Source organism: Nymphaea colorata, chromosome 9 (genome assembly GCF_008831285.2).
Source record: "Nymphaea colorata isolate Beijing-Zhang1983 chromosome 9, ASM883128v2, whole genome shotgun sequence".
Classification (NCBI taxonomy): Eukaryota; Viridiplantae; Streptophyta; class Magnoliopsida; order Nymphaeales; family Nymphaeaceae; genus Nymphaea; species Nymphaea colorata.
In genome coordinates, this window is record NC_045146.1 from 14848093 (window position 1) to 14866365 (window position 18273).

Consider the following 18273-nt stretch of genomic DNA (forward strand, 5'->3'; position numbering starts at 1 on the left):
AGCCAAATGTGAAATGATTTTTTGGTTTTTGAAGATTATGACGGCATACTAGAGATAAGGGACTGAAGCAAGTTGTCCAAGCTTCTTATTTGATTGCATTTAGGTGCATGTCAAGTGGCTCTCAAATGGTTGGTTGGTCCAGATGCTGCTGAAAATTGCATTAGATTCTTCCATTCTGCATTTATGGTACGTATGACGTGAGGTTTGGTAGCAAGTTGGACTTTAACGTGATGTTGGCGCTCATCCCACATGCATCCAATCATGTAGACTCCTGATGGGGCGCTATCCTGCAGAAGAACAAAATCTTGTCGACACTGAACGAGTTTTAACTTCTCTTTTATTGAGTGATATCTGAAGAATGTGCAAAAGCTTTCGAAAGCCATATGGAGCCGACAAAGCTCACCGCCCACCCCACTAATGGCCTTCAAAAAGTTTCTTTTTCCCAACTCAAAACCAGTAATTGTTGGGGATAGGCGAAACGAGTACGCAATCGATCGTTCATTAGGTGAGGGGATAACGATGGTCCTCTCATTTTCTTATCCATCACTTGAGTGGACTTGAATGGGTTATAGTATCGTCGTCTGAGGCATTCTGCTTTCTAGCCAGTAGGATGTATAGATAAGCTCATATCATCCATCTTGCTCTTCCGAATGATGACAAAACGATATGGAAGTTGTGGGCGGGAAGGATGCTCGTGACTATTTTCATGAACATAATCATCTTGCCGGTCCGAGATGGAGTGGCGTCTTTTGACCCAAAACCAGTTATGATAGTGAAGGATGTTACTGTCAGTATCAACTATTGCAGTTGCTTACTGCTATTTCAACATAAAGAAAGGAATTTGATCATCCAGAGACCTGGAGCAAGATAGCGGGGACCTCAGTCTGGAGAAGATCACGGAGACAGAGCGTCCTTTCCTTTTAAATCCTTCACATGTATAAGTCATCCGATGGGGGGAAATGGAGAAAGTCGCATATGGTTGGCAGCCCATGGAGTTTCCCATCCTCTTCTACCCTCAACCTTCTCGAATTGCGGCCCACCTGTTTTAGCCACTAATAACATAAGTTCCAATCATTGCTTGCCTGCTGGATACTCACTGTGGCCCTTGACTGTGTGCGAATGCCCGCGTGCCTTCTCGCGGATTAGGGATTGGAGAGAGAGAGAGATTTTGGTGCATTCTGCACGTAAACGTGCTTGATTATTCGACATGAATATACCTTTTGTTGCCTATTCCCATCGTGCGTTTGAGTTCTTTTAACAGCTTAAAAAGAATAAATTCAAGGTGGAGGAGCTTCTTACTCTGCAACTGATCGATTCCTAGTATGATTCTAATGGAAGGAGGTACAGTTGTTGGTAGAGGATATTTGGCAATTCCAGGTGCCGCTATTGGCAGTATAACCAAGTATACAGAGCACAATCCTCTATTGATATCACAACTCAATGGTTCCATACCAAGATACATCTTCTTCTTCTGGTTGAGCGCTACTTTGATGCCAAGCAACCTGCCTAAATCCTTGAAGCCATAAAGCCTTTACGCACCCAAAAGCAAGTAGATTTGACATATAAGTGCATTTTTGCAGCTTCGCTTTAAGCGTCAACAACACAGCAGAATTGTGGGCTTTTTAATTTTTCAGCTTTTGGGGTTTCATTAATAATAAGTGGTTGCGACAACATAGCGATGCTGGAGATTACTGATATATTATTAGATAAGACAAGTAACCATCCAGATGTAGTACATGGTTAGGAACATGCTTCCTGCAGCATTCTTGAGTGGTCATTGTTGCACGGCATTCAATGATCACCTTCCTCCGGCGATCTTGTGAGGTCCAAGGAGACATGCAGAAAGATGTGGCAAGGAAGAGAAATAAATCATCATTTCCCAAGGTCGCCCTCGTTCCTTCACTTCGCTCAACATCGACTGGCCCATCCAATTATTTGAGCCTTCGAGTCACAAAAACGACAAACATAAATTTTCCACCCTGCCTTATCACACACACTCTCTCTCTCTCTCTTATTCAGATATTTTTCTTGCTGGGCGGAAAGGTGAAATATTTGGCTTCCTGGTTCCATTGCTGAGCGATATCTTGGGCTACTCTCACGGCGTCCGTTGAAGCTCCAACCAGACCTCGCTTTGTGAAGCCCGCTGCATAGAGGCCATTCTCGCCCTTCCAACCATTGGGAAATGGAGTTGTGGGGTAGCCATCTTTTTTGGAGAAGAACTTTCCCTCCTACCAATGGGAAAACAAGGACCAGAACATCAGAAACTTGCAAGAAACTTTTAGCAGGATCCAGATGGGACAGGAGCATGGATTCTTGAATGGGACGGACGTGCTCAGGTCAGCAACTCCAAGGCACTCGCCATGTGCAGTGGGTTAGCTACTATATATGGACCGCCATAGGTCACACTTTTAAAATTATGGTCATGATGGATCCTTCCCATCTGTGATGGTCCAGTGCAAATTGCTCTTGCAAAAGAGAAAATTTTGCAAAGCGCACCTTTTCTTTCTCATGATTCAGAAATGCAACCCCCACACTGAATTTTAGTTAAAAACAACAAAATCTAGGTGTGAATCAGCTGATTTGAATTGAATCAAACCTTTCTATCGGCCATGGGGATTGATTTGGAGGGATATATTGCATATTTTCCTAATCAAATCTCTGATTTTCGGACTGATGAATGACTCTATTTCGATCCAGCCGAATCAATGAATCGCTTCTCTTTCCAATTCTACTGGGAAACTGGTTTTGATAACATTTGGTCCCTCTACAATTTGTCTATTATTCCAAATGAAAGTCTAGTCTCACCTTCTTTTTTTTTTTGATACGTGCCTCACACTTGTTCTCAACTGCCAAAAAGGGACCTCAAATTAAATATTGTCATGCAGAAAGATGGTAAAAATATTCAATGCCATCCAACTTGTCATTTCTAGTTGAAAAAACGTTCCCACTTTTACAGAGATGAAAAAGGTCGCTGTCCTTATGTTTACATTGTACCCTTTCTAATGAATTATGAAGTGCAACGGGGACAGTAAAAAGTGAGACCTGTAATAAGAACGTCGGAAACGTTGACACTTGACACTAATACTTAAGATTGTGGCCAGAAGATGGTCTCTTAGATGGAAATTTCCCTCGCTTCCTTCTTTAATAAATTAAGATGCGGATTCCAATTTCTATCTCATGGAACGCCCCTTTGAAAATTGAAAGATTAGCCACACATTCAGTTGGCATGTTTTTCTGTCAGTTTTCGATTTCCGTTTCAGTCTCACAGGTCGGTTGATAAGCTTATATATAGAAAAAGACGTTCTAGTTTGAACTTTGAAGAAATAAATGTCAGATTAATTAATCTTCAGTAATCACGTTTGAGAGTAGAGACTACAGACACTGTTGTTGGAACACTAGACAAAGTTCATTCAAGCTTTTTCTAAATAGCGATGTGCTTTTGGATCATGCGTAAAATGCAGATGAAAAACTGAGATATATCTCAAGAGGAAAAACGATGGTTCTTTTTATCGACCTATGATTTTAAGTATCACGAATTAGGAATGATTTTCTCACCATGAGCCACATGGGTACGTTGCTTCTATAGCCCGTTGCTAATATTATTGAATCGTACTCTTCTTCCCTCCCGTCCACAAACTTTGCACCTTTTGGAGTTAAGCTCTCCAAACCCGGCACCACCTGCATCCAAATGGTAATCAATACATATTTAATTTTCTCTCTCTCTCTTTCACACACACACACACACACACACACAAAAGTAGCAGTAGTGATGACGTTTTCTGACCTTAATGTGGCCGGATTTTATCTTTGCAAGTGTACCAACATCTAGCACCGGCGTCTTCCCTGAAGTAAACTTCAATTCTAGTGGCCCCATCTCCGGTCTTTTCATTCCCAATCTTGCGGTATCTCCCAGTATGAACCTTGATAAGAAAAGCAAAACTCTATCAGCCACTCTCAACGGGATCCATCTCAACAACCACGCCGACAGACCAAATGTAGATCTCCCCATGATGTCCCTCGGCAGAACGTGCACCTTCAACAAACCAAAAAAATGGCAACCATCAGTCTTTTAGTTGCAGAGCACCACAAAAAGCAATGAGAGCGAAGGTAGAGCTTTAAAACAAACATCAAATCAAGCACTGAAGACCGCTCATAACCGGAGTTGTACACGGCCAGAAATGACGGGTCTGGTTCTGCTGGCAGCTGCCTGTCTACAGGTGCGCGCAGCAGGAGAAATTAGGACGCCTTGTGCTCCAAATTGGAGCACCATTAGAACTGATTTTCGAGTCTCCTGTGTTCTAAACAACTAAAGAAGACGAGCCCACTGGTACCAGCGTGAGTCAAACACCCACAATAGCCTCTGCTTCTTATTTACTTGGCTCCCCATTAACGTAAGTAAATGTAAGAGTTAAGGATGAATGCCATATGTTCTTATCTTTTTACACAAATGAAAACGACTAAACGAGTCCTCGCTCAAAGCTGTCAGGTACCTTTCCAAAGTAGTTTGGACTACATGCAATCGAAATTCAGTTGAAAACACGCTGGAAAATAAAAAAAGAAATGGTTCGAACTTTTCTGTTCGATCATCCATATCCTTCAATTCATAAACCTACAGCTTAGAAAATATAAAAAAGAAAATCTTTGTTTTTCTATCATATATACAGATCGTATTTATCAGAGAGAACTTACAGTGTTGCGAACCACCATGGTTGCACGGGCACCACTGTCACACAGATCCAGGCAGACTTCCATGCCTGAATTCCCGCACCCCACGACCAACACCTTTTGTCCCTGAAACTCCCACCCGCTCTTGTACTGACTCGTGTGGACGATTCTTCCTTGGAACTCTTCTATCCCCGGGATGCTCGGAACCGCCGGGTCGGCATTCTCGCCGGTGGCAACCACCAACCACCGGCAGATGAACTCCCCTCCGGCGGCAGTCTTCAGCTTCCAAAAGCCAGTTCCGGCGTCGAATTCCGCAGACGTCACGCACTCGCCGAATCTTGGACGAATACCAAACTGCTGAGCGTAGGTTTCGAGGTAGTGGATGAACTGCTCCTTGGTGGGGTAGAGGGGGAAGTCGGAGGGAAAGGGGAGGTGAGGGAGCTGGCAGAAGAACTTGGGGAGGTGAAGCCGGAGACGGTCGTAGGTCTTGAGGTTCCACAGGGAGGCTATGCAGTTCTCCCTCTCAAGGACGAGGTAGGGAACGCCTTGACCTTTCAAGCATGCAGCCGTCGCCAGGCCGGAAGGGCCGCTGCCCACGATCACTGGGCCCGGCACGTACACGCGCCTCGGCTCGGCCTCGGCCTTCTTCATTTCACTACCGCTCATGGCCGTGGCCCATGGAACTTGGAATTTGGAATCCTTGAGCTGTGCCTGTTGCTGGCTGGATAGAGAACTAAACAGGCGGCGACCGAAGGGGATGTATAGGTCCAAGGAGCTTGGGATCTTGAAATTTATAAAGGGAAAACAGAAGGAAGAACTTGTAACGATGAGAAGGGAGAGAGGAGGCTTTATTCTGCTCTTAGAACGAGAAGGGCATGCATTTATGTATCATACACAACCAGGGCATCCACCAGAGGCGGAGGATAGATCCATGTGGATGCAGGCGTCTGGCATGTGGAGCCCGAATGACGGAGCAGGGAAGATGCTGCCCTTCCTTGGTCCCACTCCCGCCTGACGCACGTTAAAGCTGCTGCTTACATCATCGTTGAAATGAAATCTCTTCCTTAAAATGGTGGCCATGTTGGAGAATTTTCCGCTGTGATTCGACACATTAAACGTTTTACCATGTTAATTAATGTCTGTCTTCAACGGTGCAATGGCGCAGATTTGGATCAGCTAAATAAATACAGTTTGCAATTTGCATAGAGATTTATTGTTCTTTTAGATGAAACTTGCTGTTTGTTGGCCATAAACTACTAGATCAATCACTCGGGCAGTTGGCTGCTGATCTGAACTGGAACCTTATACGACCATTGTGGGAGGGCCCATTTCTAAATGAAAAACTGGAAGGGTTGTACTGGTTACTACAACGCGCAACCAAATTTTCTTCTGAACTCCTTCTTAGATGAAAGCCACACTCTTTTACGAAAGATAACTCGGTCTGTATACAAAATGAACTAAATCAGGACCGGAGACAAATGGTGGTTTCAAAAATTTTAAAATCTCTGTTTCTTTGGAAAACTGAAGTTTATAAATGATAATGAACAGTTCTTAAGATTCCAAGAATAGCAATGCGTCTCCCTTAAAACCTGGCTCCCCGTTAAACATTTCTGGGGCTTCTCATTTTTGTCCTTATAGGGGGCTTTTTTAAAACATTATTTCACTATGCTTTGTTGACTGACCCAAACAGTTTCACTTTGTTCGGCCCTCAAACATGAAATCTCCTTCATGCCGCTAGCACAAGGCAGAGTGTAGAAACTCAGTTTCCAATATCTCTTCCCCGCTGCATGCTTGTTCACTTTATTGTTCCTAAATTCAGGTGAAGTACTAGTTCAAGCTTATACAAAATAAAGTAAAGCCTACGAGAAAATACCCTCACTTAGTAGCAAAGAACATGGTTTCACCTCCCAGATCCAAAACCAAATTCCATGACAGTAGTTTGGCTCAACCAAAACCTCTCTCCCTCTCTCTCTTTCTCTCGGATAATCGGTGGCTTTGTTTTCCTGTTTCAGTGGCGGTATTTCCATTTCTGATTTTGAGCTGAACCAGGTCTGTGACCTGTATTTTGCTCCACTATCCTGCTGGGTTTTGAAATGTTGAAGAACTAACTCTCTCTCTCTCTCTCTCTATTACCAGCCTCAGCCAAGTGTCAGTTCAAAGTTGGTTCAATGCATTCTACTTGACTAGGACTCAACGAAACCAAACTTTCTCCAATATCTAGGCTGAGGTTTGGAATTCGTGGACAAAGTGTTTGGATGGATTCGAGTTGGGGTTTTCAGTAGCGTGCCCCATAGGGCACTATCATGGGAGGAGGGAGGGCCCCTTCCGTAACGTGCCTGGGGCCACCTCTTTTTCATGATAGAAACTGCCTGCAAGGCCCCGTTGTTTCATTTCTTTCATTTGTGGTTTCATTAGCAATAGTCAGTCAAGCTTTGGGTATCATGAGGTAGAGAACAAGTTATCTGACAACAAAAGAGCTTATTACAGAAGCAGCAGGCATAAAGAACATGCCAGCGTTGGTTGAAAGTTTATGTTGAAGTTGGATCCTTAGAATTAGGAGCTGCACAGAGCAGCAAAACAGATAAACAGAGCGTGGCATAATTTAGCTACAGCCGCCCATTAGCATTACAGAGGTTGTTGGAACTATTGATAAGACAAAACTGGCAACCATCCTGGTCTTCCAATAGAAATACGTCTCAATTTCTTTCAAATAAAATAGCTTCTGTTGTGAACTGTCAAGTTGATGATGATCTTCCGTTTGTCATGCCATGGGCAACATTCAAGTGAACAGAGAGGGATCTCCTTCACTACCAATCTCTAATCCGTAGCCACTTATTAGGATTGCAGATACAACTACAGAACCATAAACCAAAAAGCCAGTGAGTAAGCAGAAACCTTTTTATGGGCATTTGGATGACTTCAAATCAATTACAAGATGCTGGACATTTGTGATGGAGAACCATAACCAAACTCAAAGCATCATTGGCTGACTGCTGGTCCCGGTAGAATATCACCATCCATGGTTAATCCAGTAACAGGTAAAGGCACAAAGGGGAGAGCAGAACTAGTGCCTTATCTCACTCCATGACACCATGTGTCTCTTCACGTGCCCTCACGTGAACAGTAGACCAACGCCCATCTTCATCAGTGACGAGGCATTCATGTATTTCATAGAATGGGGATGTTGGTCTTTCTTATTTTCCATTTTCTTCTTAAATTCTCAATACTGCGATCACCCTGGGCTGAAACCCAGATGCCCTGGGCCTATAATGCACCACATATGTTGCTGTCTTGCTGATATCGATGATCTCTCTACTACACGATTGGGCGATTACAAAAGTGGAGATCCGATAAGTCTCTAGAGCTGTCTTGTTTAGTTCTCCAAGGAAATCGTTAACGACTCAGCCCCAATTGGGATGTTCTGTAATAATTGGAGGTAGGCCACTAGAAACCGACGGTTCCCAAGTGGAAGAAAAGAAAGGGATGCCACCAAGTACATATCATGGGGTGTGGTGTCCCTCCAGTGTAAGTGCATGGGGATTATAAAAAAAAAAAAAAAGGAGCTGGTGCTATCTTTGATGAGGCATCAACAACCGTTCCGGTTGTGGACTTCCTGGGGCTTCATTTTCTGGTTAGCATCTTGGTTGTTAGACGTCACACTCTCAGTTATGTTCTCAGCAATCCATCCCTTTCCTATCTCGCAATCAACTTGTAAGCAAATTCTCTCTTTCTTTGTATCAAGTAAGAAGTGTCTTTTTAGCATGTCTCTTATTCCATTCTCATTCTCATTGGCACTACTCTTCTACATGAGTACAAGAATCTATCGACATATTCAGTTACCAAGATCTCATAATAATTAGATTAAAGTCTTGCTTGTCACCCCACTTTATCAACAATGAATTATATCCTGGCCATTGTCACGTCAATTGATTCGAGAAATGAATATGAGAAAGGATACGTGTTGATATAATATTGATGTAATCCATCATTATCTGCAGCGGACAAGTCCTCAAAATTCAGGGTTCCAAAAATGCGATGTCGAAAATTGAGACATATCTCACATGGGCACGACCAAGATTAGCACATGGAAGAATAAGGTTACCTCTTAATAATGTGTTAGTGGTGCCTAATATGCCAAAACATGTGACATCGATGAGCCAGTTGACTAAAGACGTGTTTCTCTTTTGAATTTGATGCTGATTTGTGATGAATGACAAACTGCTGCACATAGTGGTAGGAGGAAGGGGAACTAGCACCGGCGACCTATATGCGCTTGGTCCTAGAAAGAAAGTGTTATGTTCGACTTCCTTTAGGTCGGCCTGTCAGGATGGCGGGGTAGGACGTGTGGCATCTAAGGCTGTACACAAGTCAAGTTGAGCTTGAACCCAGTCAGCTCGACTCGATTCAACTCATATATTGGTCGGTTCGAGCTGTACAAAGTCAGTTCGAGCTCGACTCGATAGACTGAGTCATGGCACGAGCTCAATTTCGTTTACATTTTTTTACCAACTCCCCATTTGACTTGATCCTCTTTCCTTAGTCTTAAGATTAGAAATCACAAAAAAAAAATAGACAACCTAGATTAATGGAGTTTACTCGAGTATAATTGAGTGAGTCTGAGTTCCTATAACTTGAATTTGGCTCATTTATACGCTCGAATTAATTTTCAGCTCCACACTTTTGTTGTTTACAAATGAGTCGAGCTCAACCAAACAAGCCTGAGTTTGCTCTGACTCGTTGAATAGTGGCATCAACATTTAGGTTATCACCATGGTCAAGTTATAAGCTTCAAGAATATATGATAAGAATGCCACCATGGCATCTTCAGCCAGGCAACTGTACTTATCGAAGTTGTCAGATAAGGTGTACGTATTGAATACGTTAATTTCATTTCTAGTGATGCACATTGTGATGGACTGTTTGGCGAGATGCATTTTTGTGGGGGCTGGTTCCCATTACTTGGTTCAAGAAATTTAGATTTTGTGTTAATGATTGACAAATGTGTTGGATTTGTCCATTGAAGCACATTTCGGACTGTGCCAGACTTTCAAATATTTTCGTAAGATAAGTCTGGCGCAATTTCAAAGGCACATAAAAAAATTTCAAACTAATGAAAAAGGAGAACTTAATACTCTATACGCTTGCTCGTTATCTTGCTGAAAGTGGGCTCCAACACTTGAAGGCCTGCCCGAAAATTCATGTACAAAAATAGCCTAGCAGAACTCCAGCATTGATCTATCACTTAGCCTTAACCTTATCATTCTTATGCCTACGTTTTCTCATGGTGCTGCACTGTCAAGGGTGGCTTTCATCAAACATGACATGCAATCTCAACAAAATTTATGGACTATCAAAAAGGGTTACTGGAAAAAGGGGTTGAAACTCCAGTTTGCATAAAAGAACCAAAATCGCTTATCATAACAATAGATGAGTATTAAACCTCAGGGTTAGGCAGTGCAAATACAAGCAGAAAATGATTCTTTCCTTCGCTTCCCTTTTTGAGAGGATTTTACCTTGTCCACACAGAAAAGGACCACACTGAACAAATGATCGACTTAAGGACAAATATTGTGACTATTGGAATAAGCTGGCTATGTGCAGAGAGCAAAAAAGAAGTACCCTCTCTCAGCACCTCTCTATCTCTTTTCCTCTTTCTGAACTATGGTATTTGATTATCTTTTTGAAAACTCTTGAAACCAGATGATTGGGGCTTCGTTAAGTTCGAGACTACCACTGCCCGATATCAGAAAAAACACGAACGAAAATCTTAGTCTCCCTTCAGATTTTCTTGTTTAAGGAGTTCCTTTTGTTTGTATGTGTATTACATCCAAATTGTTTACATGTCGCATGTTTCTCCTTAGAAATAGGATAACAAATCCAGACATCTTTTATATTTGGCAAGTGAATTCGTATTTACCATTGGCATGTGCATCTTTAACAGAGTTTGCTAGACATTCATCCTTACCGCCTTTTGCTTTCAGCTTTGTAACCATATTTGGCATGCTCACCAAATCGGAACTCTGGATTACTAGGAGGTTCATTATTCATTTGCTTAAAATGAAAATGAGTAAGACATTTGGTCGTAAGACGAACAAACTAAGGGAACATAATGAACCCAACCTGCCCAAACAAGGTGAATATCAATTTTGATGTGTTTGGTCTCTTAGACATGCAAATGTCCGCATGAGATGGGATGTAGTATTGAAATAAGTACTTGAGCCCCTTTCTTCTCCATAAAAACGATATGCATCAGATGGGCATCATGGCACTTGGTGGAATACACACAAAGCAATCTTAAAGTGCCCAACGGTTGTAAAGACACATAGTTTTACTAAAAAATTTATATAACCACATTTCCCCATCTCCCCGACCACCTCTCAAGAGATGCCAAAACTAAAAAAGTGCCTTTACCAAGTTCGGCGTGACTTGAGAAGAGAATAAGTGTCTTCCAACATCAATGGAGTTTGGATTGAAGCGCAAGAAGAAACCTCAATAACAACTTAATAAAGGACAGGTTGCGATAGGCTACAGAAAGAACCTTTTGATTGGTATTAGTACCTTCAAATGCGCTAAATTTATCACAAAAAAGCTTTTCAACTGCATCTACAAATATCCACAACTTCAGGTAAGTTTCCATGCATGTTAAACAGAACAGATTCAAAATGGAAAGGTATGTAGCATTTTTCTATTCTAACTGGAGCTACTTTTTCTCCAAGAGGCTTCGCCATGATATTCAAACGCTTCTCGTCTTGAGAAGCCTTAAGTCGAATAAAAAACATTAGAAAGTAATAGCGATCGAAGGTTCCCATCAAAATCAACTGAAAGTTGGAACTTCACTTTTGTCTGCTTTCTTTTTCCCTTTGTTGAATCGCCATAGAAGGGCAATCATGAAACATAACCACACACACAGATAAATGTATAATAGACCTGACCACTGAGTTACATATCAAGGGTGATATGACTAATGATAGAAAACATTTATTATATTTATGATTGATATTATCTCTCAGTCATCGAATTGATGTACTGCACATAAAGATTAAAACCATGTCAGAGTTCAAATCAGAAAAAGAATATGTCAAAAGGAAAAACTCAGTCTCCAGTGGCAGAGGTTCAAAATTTTCTCAGGTCCTTCAACACAAGACAGGGAGAAACAATGCTAGGAAGAGACTGCTCAGATATGAAAAGGAAATCCTAAAACCATAACAATTTAATCCCATGAAAGCGTGAAGAGGCAGGGCTATATATAGGCACTAACATTTGATGTTTTGGATCCAACCATGTTATTAACAACAGTAAGCTTACGTAGTTCCTCGACTTACTTGATTTGCAGTTAGTGTCATACTAGGAACACTGGTTTCCATGATTTTGTGCATATAAATTTGTCACTAGTAGAATGGACTACCTTTGTTCAGTAAACAACCAAAATTCATTGACATTCGTGTACCAAAATTTATTTATGACACCATTGTATTTTTTTAGCGTCAGATGAGCATCTTCGTCATTGTTATGATCACTTTCGGGTCCTCTCTTGGATTGTACCAGTGAGCACATAATGCATGTCGTACAATCTTCATATTCATGTCTTATGAATCTAATGTACTTGTTTTATATGTTTCAATATGAATTGAAACTCAAAAGTTCCATTGATTTTTTAACTTAGATATCCAACACCATTAGAAAGAGAGGTGCCACCTGAAGCTTAGTTAAATTTCTCTAGGACATTTCGACCCATCCCTCTTCAGTCTAAATCAAAATCTCAAATGTCCTTCCCCTTAAGCTAGATAAAATATCCATCTCTGAATTTATATGTCAGTAAGGCAACGATTGAAGAAAAAAAAAAGGAAAAATAAAAATACAATTAATTCACAGAAAACAAAAGAAACTATTCTAGTTTCCTTGAACCCTTTGTACTCGTATCTACACAGAGACTGGATTATAGTACACTGTTGCTGCTTACCTCCTCCTCCTCCGCCACCCCTTCCCCCTTCTCTCTCTCTCTCTCTCTCTCTCTCAAGTCGCTTGCGTTGCCTTGTCACTTGAAGTAAACGAATTAAATTGGAACTTGTACAGACTCAATGCCGCTCAAACCATTTCCAGTTCGATATCACAAATACATACTTTAGAACTATTGTACGGTGGAGTGCGTTCTAGGCTGTAATTAAGCCAAAGGATACAATTAAAAATGCAGTCAGTCTTATAAATTCACAGAAAGAGAAAAAGGAAACTATAATCCCCTAGAACCCTCTTTACTCTCACCTGCAGACACACTGCATGGTAGTGCTCTCTCTCTCTCTCTCTCTCTCTCTATCTCTCTATCTCTCTCAATCTATTGGTATGATCAGTAAGAGAAAAGTAGGGAAAAAATTATTACGATGCCTCCATGCTTGTTATCATGTTCTAGTGGCTTTCATCTACTATGTTCTATGGCAATCTAAATTTCTAGCTCCACCACTAGTCTGTAGCCCTTCTATGCCTCAAATTGAAGTAAAATAATTAAATGGGAACTCGTCAGACAGTACTGCTGAAGCCAGTTTCTTGTCCATTATCATAATTAGCATTCTAGGTAGTAACTCTAAGGGAATACAAGGATCTGAAGAGCTTCTAACGAGCATTTAATGACACTTATCAAGCATGTCATATAATTAAGATCTGCAATTTTGATGACTTAGCAGCATTCTTCCAATCCCAGAAAGACACAAAATTAGCTGGTTCCGCCCTCTCCCAAGCACACACATTCATCACAAAACATGACCCAAGTATTTGATCAAGCATCTGCCAAATGACAAAAATGTCATTCCCTTTGTTCTTGTTCTCTATGTTCCTGCATCATATCTTCAGTATATTTGGAAATTGAATTTGACATGGGAATCCACACCAAATTCCTTGGTTTACTAGCCGTGGTGGTTATCTAAATATGTGTTCATTATAAAAGATCGGAAGACTTGGGATCGAACATCAAGCCGGACACTTGGTTAGATCTCCTTGATCCATGTACTGAAAAGGTGTCAGAAGTTTAGCCGTTAAGGTTCAGAGTTGAGTTTATTTTTTTTCCCCATTAATTTCTTGTAATTTATATTTTTTCTTACCTTTTCCTACCTTTTTCTTGAGAAGCACAGAATATCTTCAACTCCAGTTATTAACTTGAAGAGCGCTTTGATCCGATCATCGTGTCAAGCTAAAAACTCGAAATCTTCGAGCCACCTTCCACTGTTTCAATCCATACTGTGAGTTTTGTGTTTCCTTCTCTCCCCACTCTCGAAACATCGGATCCAATTATATTACGAGACTTCCATGATCATGATTTTATAATGAGATATGAGTGAAATCCAAATCCAGATACGCCGTCACTTCTTCAAAGGATGGTGGCAGAATCAGACCAAGCACCCATTTGAGCTTCAACAAAATCTCTCCCTGCAAGCTTATGCGCACAAGTTCCTCAAATCTCAGAATGTCAAATTTTCTCTGCAAAATTTGATCGCATTGTAAGCATGATCTGCATGTTTGATGTTGGTAAAAGTTTGCCAATGAAGTTGTGGAGCTTCATGCACGCATAAGAGTTTACGCCACATTAAAAACCAAGGTACGTGAAAATCAACTGCAAGAGACCAAAGTGAGAAGTTGCAATCTTGAGACATGAGAAGAAGAAAACCATGGGCAACCAGGCATTTATTTCCCGTGTAGCAAGACGTTATATTCATTCAGCTCGCCCTCTTCCTCTCTCTAGCATTTACAGATGGGGTGGCAAGCATGATTGAGAGGCGTGGGCCGCAAACATTATGAGATGCATGAAGGGCAATGAAGAAGGGATATCAGCCACTTCTTCCTCCCTTCCCTTTCACAATAACACCAACACGCCACAACCCTTGTGACTTTCGACCCCACAGCCAATCTTTAGTCACCACCATAAGGCATGAGACGGCTGCGGAGGCAGAATTCTTTTTTGTATAACTCAGTTTTCAAACCCTGCAATAAAAACTCGAATCCCTCAAATAAATAAATAAATAATATAAAAGGCACCATTGTGAAGTCAAATTATATGAGCCTGTGCAGACAGCTATCGACACAAGCTCACAAGTCACAAGTGACGCCGATACAAGCATGCATGCAACTTATTTTATTATCAAAAGGAGATTTAGTAATCAAGCGGACTATGCAATATTTTCTCTCTTCTATATAAAAACATCTTGGAGCTAGGGACTCTTGGCAACAAGAACATTAACACAACGTTTCATGTGAAGCCGATTCATGAAACATTGCGTTCTAATGTTTCATCTGTTCTAATCTTTAAAACGAATTCATAAAATATTGGGTTAGTATTCTCCTTGTTAAATGCCCCTTAATGTTATTGGCAGAGAAGGGACCAAGAACACTATGATCCAATTGATGCAACCTACTTTCTGGTTGTTTGATATTCGTCCTGCAAGTGTTTAGAACCACAATCTTTTTGTTTTCAATATCTGGCGTTTACTTTCATGAAGTATTTTTGAATTTTAACGGAAAAGGAACCAAACCTTCTTTTTACGATTTCTTTTTTCCGTTTCACGGTACTATGAGCAAGATTAATTTAGCACTAGGAAAATGATCATATTGCGACTGTTTGAAAAAAGAAAATTAAGGTGCAGTTTTGAACAAGAAGATCACGACGTATTGCATATTCTCACATTGTTTTACACAGGAAACATTGAACTTTTGTATTAAAACTAGCTTTGCGGCAATTTAAGATTCTTTAATTCTTCCAACCAGGAATGTGACGGTAAATGAACTTTGGGAACGTCATCTCATTAACCATCTAGCGCATTTTGGGAAGTTGGAAAACTAACTTTAAAAGACACCATGTTTGAGATCAAGAATTGCGGAGTTTCGCAACATTTACCTTTGTTACTACTAACGTAACATCAATTAATTAATAATAAATATTGCACCCACTTTGCCTTCCCAAATCAACGGGCGTTTGATTTTTTAGCTTCCCACGTACTTAATTTTTTTGCAGAGCGAATGAATAGATGGAGTAGTTTTCTGTTGATCTTTTCTCATGTTTTCACTTCCTTACTTCACTTATTTTTCTACGCATAACAATATCTAGGCTGTATTGACGATAAAGAAAAACCTGATTAAACATGAAACTGTTTTTATTTTATTTACTAATATATGGGCAGCTGTGAGATCATAATTAGTTATAGGCTGATTTGGGGAGTACATGAATCTCCATGTCAATTCTCTGCGTCGTGTTTGCAGTATTTCATGTGTTCCATCTCCCACTGTGGACCACATGGAACAGAACACCATCTTCCGGAACAGGCGTTTTTTATTTCACCAATCATACTACCTCTGAGTGTTACTTGAGATTCGGTGTAGATTCTATTGTAAAACTCTGCCACATTGTGTTTTAAATGCTTGAAAAGCTAGCCATATTGTAGAACTTCGTGAATAAGTTATGTCGAAAATCATCTCGGCCAGTGAACTGAAAAACACGCTTTCGATATCATAAAAACAACGCGCATGTCTTCGTTGTGGACGTCAACAAGAGCCATATATATAAACATATCCACCTGACTAGGGGATTGGGCTTAATTAAAACCATCAAGTTGCCAATTGAAGTTCCCCATAATAATACATGGGGTACACCTCTTCAAATTACATGCTCATGTTGTAAGCAGCATGGTGTAGCTGGTTGGGTTTGTCGGCGCGTGAAAGTCTCAGTTTGAGTTTTGTGGATATTATTCTTCTAAACTGCAAATAATAGATGTGTGACGCTTTAGTTAGTGCATCACTCCTTACCCAGGTCTCAAAGTAGCCCTATACCTAGAAACATGAAAAAAGAGAGGACTTTAGCATGTTCGTATTGTCTCTCTACCTCTTCACTTTACCTACCAGTAGGGGTGAACAACGAGTCGAGGTTGAGCTCGACCCGTGAACAAGTTTGAGCCGAGTCAAATAATTGAGTTGAGTTCGAGTTCAACACATAACTGCTGAGTCGAGCTCAAGCCTTAATCAAGTCGATATATTCAAACGAGTTTAAGAGTTTGATGAGTCTTAATCGAGTCGAGCTCGAGCTCAACACATGACAATCAATATCAACTATATTTAAATGAATTTATCGAGTCTTCATCGAGTTGAGCACGAGCTCAACATGTAGCTGCTGAGTCGAGCTCAAGTTGCTTTCGTCGAGCTATTATCGAGCTTGAGCAGAGCTGAGCTCGAAGTTTGATTAGTCGAGCGGAGTTCGAGCTGATTGAACTCGGACTCAACTCAGCTTGTGTTCACCCCTACTGCTGAACCTCATCTTACCTTTTTGATTTGCTATTTAATAAGCTAAATCATGTACTAGTTAGTTAGTTCCAAAGATAATTAATTAGGGTAGCGGATGAAGGGTTCTACCACTTTTGAAACTAAATCATGTATGAGTTCCATACTGTGGTTTTTTCCTCTCTCTCTCTCTCTTTTTTTACCTTACTTGCAGGGTTTATTCAATTTTGGCGACTAAATCTCTCGACCCAATTGTGGTGTAATTTTCCCTAGAATAAATGAAAGTTCCAAATACTTTACTGCCCTGCACCCCCTAACTTCAATGTATGTCCAACAACTGCATTCTTTTCGTGATCCATGTCCGCTGTGTGGGAAACAGTACCATCCTTTTCACTTTCTCAATAGTTCGAACCTAACTCAAAGGAGAGCACAGAACTCGTGATTATCATTATGGCGTGATTACAGCAAGTTGCAAGACAGTGCACCCAAGTTCATGACCGGTTGGTCGGCTCGTGAGCCTATGTACGTAATTTAAGTGCATATATGGCCCAGCTGCTTGTTGGGTAAGGAATATGATGGGGACCTAACTTATTAAAAAATGCATCCATACATAACTGCCTGAATCCACCTTCTATTTTATTATATACTAAGGGCCATGGGAAATATCGATCCAAATCTACCTTGTCGTTCCGAAGAAGGAACCTGCTGCGGCTGTAGGGGTGGCACAGGTAGCAAGGATAATAAAGCTTTATTGATTAAGAAGCATGCATTTCGAACCATTTCATATTTTAATAGGAACTGAGCTATAAAAAGCGAACTACGTATGTTCGTTTAATATGTTCGCAATATAGAGGAGAAGAAATCCAAAGTGGGTGTAGAGCTCTAGTGAGCGGCAGGAGCGACGAGAATATAACACATATTTTAGAAACAGTATATCCATATTTTCACCATGCTTATTGAAATAGGATATACTGTACTGTTTCTAAAATATATGTTACATCTGGTAAAAGAATATAGTGTTCTTTTTATTAAATGCCTCCAATGAGATTCAATTTCTTGTTTCATTTTTTTAGTACAAAAGAACGATTATAGAATGTTGAACTTCCCCCATGTTTGATGGCCTCTTTGAAATTCAATGACTTCTTAGGCCGTCAAACATGCACCTAGCAAAGATATTAGCAAGTGAATCTGTGAGCAGATGAGTGAATTTGTTAAATGCTCATATTCCAATGCTTGGCGTCAGTGATGGCAGCGGTATACTATTAGCTACCCAGCGTCGAGCTACCAGGTCTATTTTTATCCAGGTATGGGTGTGGTAGGTCAAGCTTGTCTTGCGAGTTCCATCTCGTTCGGTCAATG

The 18273-nt window shown here is 40.8% G+C and overlaps 1 protein-coding gene across 1 annotated transcript; it reads right to left on the reverse strand.

The window, feature by feature from the left end:
• Positions 1-1591: 1591 nt before the first annotated feature.
• On the reverse strand, positions 1592-5834 carry LOC116260147 (indole-3-pyruvate monooxygenase YUCCA6-like). The gene is made up of 4 exons (XM_031638254.2): positions 4690-5834; positions 3785-4033; positions 3556-3678; positions 1592-2228 (listed from the first exon to the last, which is right to left on the reverse strand). The coding sequence occupies exons 1-4, from the start codon at positions 5329-5331 to the stop codon at positions 2016-2018; spliced, it is 1227 nt and encodes a 408-aa protein (XP_031494114.1). The 5' UTR covers positions 5332-5834; the 3' UTR covers positions 1592-2015.
• Positions 5835-18273: the final 12439 nt, after the last annotated feature.

Excerpts from the sequence above, each read along its gene's own strand:
- LOC116260147 (XM_031638254.2), bottom strand. The coding sequence starts at position 5,331 with ATGAGCGGTAGTGAAATGAAGAAGGCCGAGGCCGAGCCGAGGCGCGTG. Across the intron at positions 4,034-4,689 it reads CCATGGTGGTTCGCAACACT|GTGCACGTTCTGCCGAGGGA; the intron begins GTAAGTTCTCTC and ends GGTTTGTTGAAG. Across the intron at positions 3,679-3,784 it reads TAAAATCCGGCCACATTAAG|GTGGTGCCGGGTTTGGAGAG; the intron begins GTCAGAAAACGT and ends ATTTGGATGCAG.